We start from the raw sequence: 11,595 nt of genomic DNA, 5'->3' as shown, positions 1-11,595 counted from the left end.
TATATATATATATCTTTTTTGAGACAGGGTTTCTTATTGGTCTGGAGATCACTTATTAGGTTAGAGTGACTAGATGGCCAATCTCAGGAATCTGGACCTGCCTTTATCTGCCTCTCCAGTGGTGAGAATACAGACATGTACACCATGCCTGGCTTTTTTTTCATGGGTTCTGAGGATAAAACTTGGGTACTTGTTATATAGACTTGTCCTCTGCCTAGAAAGCTAAACTGGCAAGCAGTGGACAGATGCCTTCTTCTCCAGCTAGGATTTACCTGCTTGCTTCAATCACCACAAACTAATTTGACTACAGATGCCCCTTAGGAGAAAAGGGGCAGAGGGAATCAGTTGCCTTAACTGCATAATGGGGAGGGGCTAAGGATATATAAGCGGATGCCATGCGGCATGGCTCTTGCCATTTTGTGTGGCTGTCATGAGGTCAAGGGATCTATGTTTGAGTGTTTGGGTGTGGACTTTCCAGTGCAGCCTTAAATGGGGGGGAGTTCTGTAAGTAACTCCCCACCCCCTGCACCCCCCTGCTCTGTTAGTAAGCCCGATAAACTCGTTAGGATTTTCCAAACTGCAGTTTTGGAGAATTCATACCTCGGCTTGTCGTAAGGATGGTAGGAGGAGGGGGCTGGAAGCCTCGAATGCCTCCCAGAAGTAATTTTTAATAACAGTCCTTATGCTTACATAGCAAGTGCTTTACCAACTCAGCCATTTCCCCAGTCTTTTTATATGCATCTTAACTCTTCTGGTTTACTTCAATGGTTTCTCCACTCAGAACCTTCCCATATCTTCCAGACATAAGCCCTCTGCTTTAAACAGCTAGTCCAGGCTCATGTTCAACCATCCTTGCCTTGCTCACCTGGATTCTCTGATTTAGAATGTTCTTCCTTTTACCCACTGAAAAAGCTAGGGCCCATTCTCCATGAAACTCTCTCTAACTCTAACATTCAATACCATTTCCCATTCTCAACATCTGTGGCATTTCTAAACCATTCCCCAGTGAAGTATTAAGTTATAAATACCATGAAAAAATTTCAAGTTGCTTCTGAGGTATACTTCTAATTTTCTTCCAATAGGTTATAACTCCTCCAGGGAGAGAAGTTAAGAGACATTGATATGGGCTCATTCTTACTGGGCTAAGCTAATGCTTTCCATTCATTTTTTGCTTTCCATTCAAATGGTTTTCCAGGAAGACCTAACTTAACCAATGTGTATGGCAAGAAATGAAGACAAATCTATCTATGCCAACTTCTTAGGTCCTAACAGCAATACCTGGAATAGAGTGGGATATATCTTGTATTTAGTTTCAGTGTTTCCCTCTCAGTGAGAAGCACCAGCATCCATTTGGTGCTGCCTGTCAGAGAGCAGGAGTCATCTTCAACACTGCTCTTTCCCTCAACATACCATGTCTGCTTTACTTCTTTATCATTAGGTTCGTCAATTGTGTTGCTTCTCAGTCTCTTAATCTCTCCATTTCTCTTTATGTTCACTGACAGCACTTTAATTCACATCCCTTTCTCTTTCCTGTGTCTCAACTTCTTACCCTCTCTGATTTGTTCTCAAGTTAGAACAAGCTTTTCTGAATTCAAATCTCATCATACCTGAGTATATTCCTGTGTACTTTCATGAGATCTTAAGCGTTCCTACGTGAAAGCTCCCAATCTTTCACATACCCTGCTCTTCATGGTCTCACACCATCTCACACCTCATTCTATGTGAGAATGACTTCTGGAAGATCATCTCAGCTTTTTTACCATGTAAACAAGCTTATTAGGCCTTGGACTCCTCTTATAACCCAAACATATAGCTTTAATCCTTCATGACCCTTCCTTGCCCTTGACCCAGGTTAACGTATATATGTATGTATGTATGTATGTATGTATGTATGTATGTATGTATGTATGTGTGTATGTGTATATGTTGTGAGAATATCGTTGACGAAAGCAGTAATGTTGAAAGCAACAGATTATCCCATTTGTGTTGTGAACAGGTGGAATTAGATCGATAACATATGTATGTGATTGTGTATGCTGTTCTAGGGCAGAAAGGGTCAGAAGGACATATATAATCCTCTGACAAGACAATTCCTCTTTTTTTCCCCATTTTATGCTAGGTGTAAAGTTAAAAAAAAGACAGCAAAGCCTTTGTTTGAGAGCACAGTTCTAGGAGAATTCTGAAGGAACAGGTTTTCAGAACAGTTGGAGTTGTACTCTTGGTTGAAACAGATTCTGAGAGTCAGGCTGTCTTTGTTCAGGTATCGCTGTAATAGGCAGTGCACTGTTGCACTGTGTCCCTTTCTCTCTGTGTCTGATTGTATGGTTCAGTATCTCAAACATACAAACTTCCTCCTACTCTAAGCCATTGTTCTTGCCTGGATCAGTCTTGCTCTTACTTTTTACCTGGTCAATCTTTGTATCTTACCTAAATCACTCTTTTCTCAAGGAAGCATTCCCTGGCTTTCTTGACCCAGTCATATTTCCTTATGATATCTAATCTTATCACATTATCTGCCTGTCCTTCATCACTTATCACAGTTGGATTTTATAAATACTTCAGTGATTGCTAATGATTTCTGGTTAATATACGTTTTCTACTAAACTCCTTGAGGCAGACTTAAGCCCAGCATACTCTAAGGCCTAGTACACAAGTACTTGAAAGTATTTTTTAATGTATGACTGAATGGAGAGACAACTGTTACTAATGACCTCTGGCTATTTCAGTTCAGTGAATGGTTTGAGGCCAAATTGTAGACAACCAGCTTTGGTTTACTCTCATTACCATGGTGCCAACAGTGCTTCGATCCTCACTGTATGGCCATATGACAAGCAAGTAGACAAAGCTCCAATCATCCCATGACGACAGTCATGCATCTACTTAACATGCATCTTTAAGTTGCCAATAACTCATTCATCTATAGCAAAGAACTACAAATTGAAATCCTCAATTCAGGTCTGGCAGACCACAAAACATTAACATTTCAACACATTTCCAGACTTTTAGGCAGTAAGCTTTATTTATTTTTCATTCATTCATTTATTCATTCAATTTTTGGTGCTAGAGATCAAGCTAAGGGCCCCACGTAGGTAAACAGGTGTTCTATTATTGAAGTAGTAGGTTTAACTTAGAAAAAGGAAAAGCTGCGTCAAACAAGCCATTGGGCTTAGAGCAGAGGCAGTAGAGATGTCAACTTGTGTCTGAAACAGTGTTCTGCAACTGGCATGTGGTTCTACTGTTCTTTGGCATATGGCAGACCATGCCAAGAAGTGGGTCTAACTTGGATTTCATCCATCCACATTTCTTTCTGAATTACCCAAATGGCTGTGTTATAAGTCAGTGTCACCTTTAAGGACATGGTATAACATGAGTGTTGAGGGTAATTCAGTAAACAAACTGCACATTTTCAATATGGTAACAGGAGGAAATAGATGCTGATCAGATTTTCAAATATCATTTGAAAGGGTCAAAATTCTTCTGGGTATGTGCAAAAGACAATTAAAAGATAGATTAAAATATGAAGAATAATTACTTTTCTAGAGTAAAAGACTCAAGGGTATAATGACTAGCTGGAGTAAATCTTAGAATGTCGCTTATTTGCAAAATGCTGCCAAGTAGCTAGGTAATAATTCATAGAATTCATAACGACTTAAAAGACGGCTACCCTAATGGGGTTTTTTTCTATGTTACTTATTAAGATCACCTTAATAATTCATGCACAGCAATACCTTTAACAAGCAACAAAATCTCACGTATCTCATTTAAACTTGGCAACTCTGCTGACAGTTAATATAGTCTCCTACCCCTGAGCCAGCAATTGTAAAGCAGCCCTAGGCTGTTAGTAACAGAAACCTTCCCATTTATGATAATCCTAAGAAAAGTTATGTCCTAGATGAATAGTTGAATTTTATGGTCATTTGGCAGGAGGATTTATTCATCCTTCATTTGTAGGGAGGAGACGGGACAATAATGAGCCCACACCATAACTCTTGTTCCACAGGCTGAACTAGCTATGTGGCTTCTTTGTTAACAGCAGCAACTGATCACCATTTTCTTGGAAGGAGCAGGAGTTTCTATCAAGATTTTAAAGCTTTCTTATGCTTTTCACCCACTTTAGATGGTGAAAGAATCAAATACCACTGTCCCCTAGGACAAGGTAATTCTGTGCTTTCCTCATGCAGGAGTATAAACACAGATAATTTAGATTCAACCTCTTCACTAGCATTCACCAGGCACTCTTTAAACGACAGTCATTTCCCATTGATATAGTGGATGAAGCACTTGCAATTGTTTTTTTCACAGCAGACAATCTTCCAGGTGATAAATTCTTAAGATATTGTTCAAAATAATATTTGAAAAGCAGAGGCTAATGTTAGTACTCATTTATTTGCTATGTCCATTTATATGAAATCACAGTGGTTTAAATGGCAGAAAACAGATCCATTTAAATCAATTTTGCATCCAATGGACCTATTTTAAATGACTCATTCTTGGCATTTGTAAATTATGTTGGAAAAGGTAAGCAATGCAGCCACTGTTTTCTTTAAAAATTGATTAGAATCTTCCAGACAGCTGGTCAATTACTCATATGAACTCACAGCACTGGTGACAGCACACAGAAGTGCTATGCAAGCTTGAACCAGACACACCCAGCATAAGGAAGTGGGTGAGAAATCCCAACCCCACCTAAGGAACTGTTGACAACTGATGGCTGCTGTGAGCGGGAGAGACAGTGTCTTACAGGGGTGGGACTCTTGGTGGGCACAGTCAGTGGATGACCCCACACTGAAGGACACAGATCAGACTCTATAGGTTGCATTACACATATATAATATTAAATATATATATATATTAAATTAGGTGAGGGGTAGTGGGGGGGAGGTATGGATAGGGGAAGGGATCTAACTACCATACAACTACCATGTTGTATGAAAATTGCAAAAATTCAATAAAAAACTGATTAAAGTTAAGTCAGGAAAATCTTGGATTTGGGGAAAACACAGAACAATGTCACCACAAAAGCTGACTTACAGTTTCTTATTAAGATAGCCTTAAAATTCATACATTGCAGCACCATGAAGAAATGAAAAAATCTCAGATATCTCATTTAAACTTGCCATCCTAAAATCTGACATGCCAAAGCTGACCACATTTGCCAGGCATACCTTGTATAAGCAGGGAGAGGCAGAGTGATTCTAGTCCACTTGTTGAAAGTATCTGACACCAGGATTCGCTGTAGGTGATAGTGACTGCACTCAACATTAGTAGGCAGACAGTCCCTCACCAGTGGGTGCCATGACAGTCCAAGATCCACTGAGTATTCCAATTCAATAGCTGAAACAGGAAAAAGTTTTCTCAATATAAGCACCTGTCTGCAGACCCAGGAACCACAATAACTTACTGTGTTTCTAGAGGTTTCCATTTTAACCAAGTGTCAATTGGATTTTTCCTTGTGTTTATGTTTCCTACTTTGAGATGTTTCCCAGTTGTTCTTTTCTCTCTGTACACTATTACTTATTAATTTCTTTAAAGGAGATGATATGATCAAGTGAAATGTAAGTAACATTTTCTTAATCATTCTTTATAACAGGAATCTTGTTAGAACAATAACAGCAAAGTTATTGCTTCATATGTAGAGTATATAGCATCAATATTATTTTATAATATGTGGATGAATTTTAGTCTTTTCCAACCCATTACCCTTAAACCTCCTCTTCCTCTGCTGAAACCCATCTTCCCAACAAGCCCCGTACTACTTTCATGTCTTTTTTTGTCAATTACATATTTTAGTGATCATTTTTTAAATATTAAAATATTAAAAAATCAGCAATCTTTTTAAAACTTCATATTTATTTTCATTTTTATTTATATGTATGTAGGTTGTGTCTGTGTGTGGATGCCATATCTGTGCAGGTGCCCAAGGAGTTCAGAAGAGGGCCCTGGATCCTCTGGAGCTAGAGTGATAGGCAGTTGTGAGCTGCCTGACATGCTGGGAACCCATCTCTGCTCCTCTGCAAGAGCAGCAAGTGGTCTTGCCTGTGGAGCCATCTCTCTAGACCCAGCCTTTTCAGATTTTGACCATCTTTCAAGAATTCTGATCAACAATAATTTTGCTCTTGTATAGGCAAAACTTCTTAGAAATTATAAACTCTCTTTTCTTTATATATCTTGCTCTGCTGTGCAGTGAAGGATACTAGGGGACTCAGAAGCATAAAGAGATGGCTGAAAGTCATGGAATTTATGGGAAGGCATGCAGCAGATTGTGGGTCTGTTTCTTTCTTTCCTTTTTCTTCTTGAAACATTTGATCTACCCGTCTTTCCATTTCTCTCTCCCTATTCACAGAATGCTTTGTAAATGGCCTCAGCCCCCACTTCCCTTCAGAATTGCTTTCTCCAAGGCAGTCTTTCCTTCAGTCTTGGCTGTACAGCGAAATCACCTGGGTACCTTTAGAAATTACTGATGCCCGGGTTCCATGACTAGAGATTCTGCCCAAATCATCTGGAGCCTGGCCATGGGGTCAGGAGCTTTGAAGCTCCCCAGGTGATTTTGTTTGGGTGGCATGTGGTCGTGTGGGTGCACTAAGCTTTTTAGGTAGGGACAATGGCCTGGTCTCAGCTTTCACTATATGTGTCCTCCTTACAGCCATGGACATTATTGACTGATGCCTGATTCTAGAAGCTTTCTTTTATTTGAGGACATTAGTCTGAGCCTCCTGTCTTGTTTTCACTCTGACTCCTTTGCTAAATAGCCCAGCTTTGGGCATTTTCCCAGACCTGTTTCTGGCCTCCTATTCCACACATATACTACTAAGGCTCCAACAACTACTTCATACAACTACTGATCTCCCAGTTTCGTGTCTCAAAATTGACTCTATTCATTCAGTTTGTGCTTGGTGAGCCTGGCATTGTGCTGGATGCTGGCACATTGTGATAAAGAATCTAGACAGATCCCTCTACAGGATTTAGAACCTATTTCACCTGAGGTAAAAAAAATAGATAATTTCTCCCATAAACAACTTTTCTTAAACATCAAACCTTCTATTGTCTTCGTAGCCTTCTGGGCTAATCTTCCCCAGAACACACCTGATCCCTGTGATGGTCAACTTTAGCTGTCAACTTAACACAACCTAGAATTACCCAGGAAGGGAGTCTCAATGAAGAGTTGTCTGCATTGGGTTAGCCTGTGGGGGATTGTCTTAAATCAAGTGGTCGACATGGGATGACCCAGCCCACTGTGGGTGGCACCATTCCCTAGGCAGAGGGTCCTGAACTGTGCTTGAGTGGAGAAATGGAGCTGAGCAAACAAGCAATCAAGTGAGCATGTTCGCATTCACTTCTCTCTGTTCTTGACTGTGGACGTGATGTGACTGGTTGTTGGAAGTTCCTACCTTGACTTCCCCAACAATCTAACCTTGGATCTGTGAGCTGAAATAAACCCCTTTCTCCCCTAAGTTGTTTTTTGTTGAGGTATTTTAATCACAGCAACAGAAATGACGCTAGGACAATCCCCCTTTTACTTGTAGTCTCGTCTCTATGACCTTATCAAGCACAAATTCCTATACCTACTCTTTAATGTCCTTTGTAATTTGTTGCCACCTTTACTTAGTCACTTTCCTCTTTCATTTTTCTTACTTATTGTACCTCTCCCAGGAGGCTGTGCTAGCTTGTGGTGGAAGCACACACACTGGCTAATGAGGGCAGAGTTTAGTCCTGGTGTTGCTGGTGGTCAACCACAAGTGAATTCCCTTTCATTGTTCTCACTGATGTCCAAAGTTAATGAAGAACTAAGTCTCAGGGACATAAAGTGTCTTTCTGTTTTTAAAGCCAACATGCTTTATTCTTTTACAGCTTTCCTGTAGACCAGGGGAACCCTCTTCATTACTTCTTTACTTAAGCTACCCACAGAGTTTGGGATAGTTTCTCTTCTCAATCCTTAAAATCCACTCCAACCATCAAGGGACACTGGAGACTTAGCTCTTTGTCAAATGTTCTCTAACTCCTTGGACAGACTAATCATCCATCATCTTTCCCTCTTCTGAGTTCTCATCACATTTTACACCAGTGTCACTTCACAGAACACTCCGTTCAGTCATTTATTGGACTCTTAACTTTTTTGAGGCATCCTTTCAAACAGAATGTATCACAACTGAAGACAGACTGTGTACCTGCTATTTGTCCCTTTTTTCTTTTCCAAGTCCCCCTTCCTCCACTGACTAGTCTAGTGTCAACTAACTGTTTGAAGTAGGATGAATACTTCTGGTATTTCTTAACAAAGTTCAATAATAGAGATATAAAAAAATGTGGTTATACAGAATCTTGGAAGTAAACAATCTGGGGACTGGAGAGACAACTCAGCAGTTAGGAATGCATAGTGCTCTTGTAGAGGACCTGGGTTTGGTTCCTAGTACCCACATTGGTGGCTCACAACTGCCTGTAACTACAGGTCCAAAGAATGTGATGCTTTTTTCCTGGCCACCACAGGTTCCTGCACACATGTGGTACACATAAACTCATGCAGATACACACATACACATAAATAAAATTAATTAAAATATATACTCAACTTACAATATTTTCAGGAAAATTGCAATAGCTTAAGAATATTTCAAGAACTCAAATGTACTGTGTATCACTTTCATACTTACATGAGAATTTATCTGTGTGTGTGTATACATGCATGTGTGTGTGTGTGTATATATACGTGTGTGCGTGGGTATGTGTAGAAGTCAGAGGTTGACATATATCTTCCTCAACTGCTTCTCCTTATTTTTAAAATATTTTATTGATTTAAAAAATTTTTTATGTATATGAATGTATTGCCTGCATGTAGGTGGGTGCACCTGTGTTGTGCAATGCCTGTGGAGGTCAGAAGAGGGCATTGGATCCCTTGGTCCTGGAGTTACAGATGGTCGTTATCTGCCACGTGGGTGCTGGGAACCAAACCTGGGTCCTCTGTGAGAGCAGTCAGTGCTCTTAAGTGCTGAGCCATCTCTCCAGCCCCTCCTTATTTTTGAGATAGGGTCTTTCATTGAACCTGGGGCTTACCAATTGACTAGACTGGCTGGTCAGCAAGCTCCGGTGATCTGCCTGTCTGTCTCTCCAGTGCCAGAATTACAGGTGCATACAACCATGCTTGGCTTTTTATGTGCATGCTGTGTAACAGAACTCAGGTCCTCATGCTTGCACAGTGAGCAATGAACTGGCTAAGTCATTTCCCCAGTCCCTTGACAGAGGCTCTGAATAGTCCTATGACAGAGACGGCTACAGAGAGATGCTCAGGTATACATGTCTGTCCCTCTGTGTGGATGTGAAATACTTACAATAGCAAGAGTCTGTGACTGAGCAGGAGGCAGCAAAATCTATCTGTAGGAATGAGTCCTCATTCACAGCAATGTCTGTGGTGACCACATAACGGGTGCTGGCTTTTTCAATAAAGACCAGGGCATCACCTGTGGAGCCACACACCGGCATCTTGGTGCCTCCTGGGTGAAGCAGCCATTTCCTGCTATCCAGAGTTGTGAAATCATCTTCTAAGACTGTATTGCCAGAGATATTTCCTCCAATAAGAATCTGAAGTGTATTTAAAAGAAAACTCTTATTTTCAATTTTCTTTTAAGGCACAGGAAAGTTCAGTTGTTTTTGTTTGTTTTTGTCTATCAGCCTTCTTGGACCTGGCACTGTACAGTTAGCATAATGTTAGGGGGCCTTTCAGAATGTTCTTGTTTATGTGGTCTGCTTGCCCATCTGGCAAGAAGCTAGAGAAAACAAATCAAAGGACTGACAAAACCATTCACAGCTCTCATGGGCCAAATTGTGCCTTTGGAAATACATGTCCCTAAGCTGGGAAAGTAAAATTTGGCTTGCCTGTGATTATTTTCCATGTAAAATTTCTATTTAAGAGCATTTGTGCCTCGAGGCATTTCAGTTGCAGCTTTTGCATACAGGTTCTTTGAGTTCTATTTATAGACACTTTATTATGTATGAAGATCCTTTACAGCAATCCATAAAGATGATGGGAGAGATAGTTATTTATTTTCTTCAAAGAGGATTTGAGAACAATTGCATGTGGCACCAATGCTAATCTGCACGTTTTCCTTTTGAGGGAATTACAACCTTGTATCATGCTTGATAAAGTCCCTCTATCCATATGGCAGCATCCTCTGTGAGGAAGACCTAGGCCTTTTGTTGTGTCATTTATTTTTATAGGCATAGGCAACTGAGAGACTAGAGAAAGAAAGGGAGCTAAACACCATATCTAATCTAGCCATGTGCCCTTGGGCAAGTCACTTAACTGTCTGTCTGAGCTTCTACCAGCACGGGAGTTGGACTGAAATGTTTTCTAAGGTCATAAAAGTTAAAGTAGTTAATTCTGAAGGGACTGACCTGGTCGATAACCCAGGGGCTGTAGAAGTGCCCATTTTCTGATGGCTGCCACCAGCGGAGGCGGGTAGAGGCAGAGCGGGATTTCAAGGGTATCTCCAGGGCAATGTACCTGCCCACATTGCTGGAATTGCTGAAAAGGAACTCTTGAAGAAGACTCCAGGAGAGGCCACCATTGAGAGAATACTGCAGAAGCACAGGTTGGCTCCTAGGGTCAGGAACACCTTTTCCACATCCCAGTCTCATGAAGAACTGCACAAATCTAACATCAACAAACTTTACTGTAGACCTTCAATGAGAAATCTACATCATTAACAACAGACAAAGCACCCTGGGTAGTATGGGGGAATGAATGGCTTTAATAAATATGATGATTTAATTAATGTCCAAAACAATCACTTCAAAGACCGATTTTCCTTTTTAATGAGAATGAGAGTTAATTAAATGTGAAGTGTGAAAAATGGCAATTCTGGCCCATATTTGCATCTCAAATCTCTTCCATGGAGAGACTGAGGAAAGTGAGCATCACTGCACCCCTTGGCTACTTTATAAGATGATGGAAGAGATCCAAAGGTTGTTCACGTTTGAGAATGTGTACTGTCATCTAGTTAAGATAAACCGAATTCCAGTCCTCAGTGTTTGAAACTAATATAGAGCATGTCACGTTACTGGCAAAATCATCCATTCTCCGTGTTACCAGCAGCTTTACAGATCTTGCTCCATTAGTTTTAGGAGAGACATTTAAATTCAGCAGTTGTAGCATCTCTTTGCAAAAGGCCAGGCATCTTTCGGAAGGGGTGTGTTAAGCTCGGGTCTCTTTTTTGCCTTTTGTGCCAGGGGAAGGGAAGAGTGAGTGTGGGTTGTTGGTGGCAGTGGGGTGTGCCAGCCTCTGACGGTTGCTGGGTCTGGGGATGGATGATACTGGCCACTGAGAACTGTGGCTGCTAGCCAGCAGCAGCAGCTTTTCTGGCTGGCAGGGAAGTGGACGGAGTGGCAGCAAGCAGCTGGGGTGCCAATGAAAACTAGCTCACGTTATCTTTGGCAGGCAAGCTGCTGGGGCTTGGTCTGGTTATTATGCTAGCTGGTAAAGCAGAATAAATTTCATGTCAAACCCAAGACACATAATCAATAATAGAATGGGACTTATAATAAATGTTATCAGTTTCAGATATAAAACCATTCATTTCTCATGATTCCCAACCCCCTTTCATTTAT

The 11,595-nt window shown here is 40.7% G+C and overlaps 1 protein-coding gene across 3 annotated transcripts in view; it reads right to left on the bottom strand.

Annotated features, from left to right (window-relative positions):
* The window catches only part of Reln (reelin), a 492,143-nt gene that overhangs the window by 61,556 nt on the left and 418,992 nt on the right, over nucleotides 1-11,595 (bottom strand). For all 3 annotated transcript variants that reach the window (XM_008830753.2, XM_008830756.2, XM_008830755.3), the window contains exons 44-46: nucleotides 10,384-10,642; nucleotides 9,321-9,570; nucleotides 5,166-5,334 (exon numbers count right to left, since the gene is read on the bottom strand). In XM_008830753.2, coding sequence (XP_008828975.1) covers nucleotides 5,166-5,334; nucleotides 9,321-9,570; nucleotides 10,384-10,642 — 678 coding nt within the window. The remainder of the gene's footprint in view (nucleotides 1-5,165; nucleotides 5,335-9,320; nucleotides 9,571-10,383; nucleotides 10,643-11,595) is intronic.

This window comes from Nannospalax galili, unplaced genomic scaffold, assembly GCF_000622305.1.
Source record: "Nannospalax galili isolate Female #2095 unplaced genomic scaffold, S.galili_v1.0 scaffold312, whole genome shotgun sequence".
In the NCBI taxonomy this organism is placed as follows: domain Eukaryota; kingdom Metazoa; phylum Chordata; class Mammalia; order Rodentia; family Spalacidae; genus Nannospalax; species Nannospalax galili.
This window is presented reverse-complemented; position numbering and strand designations above follow the sequence as displayed.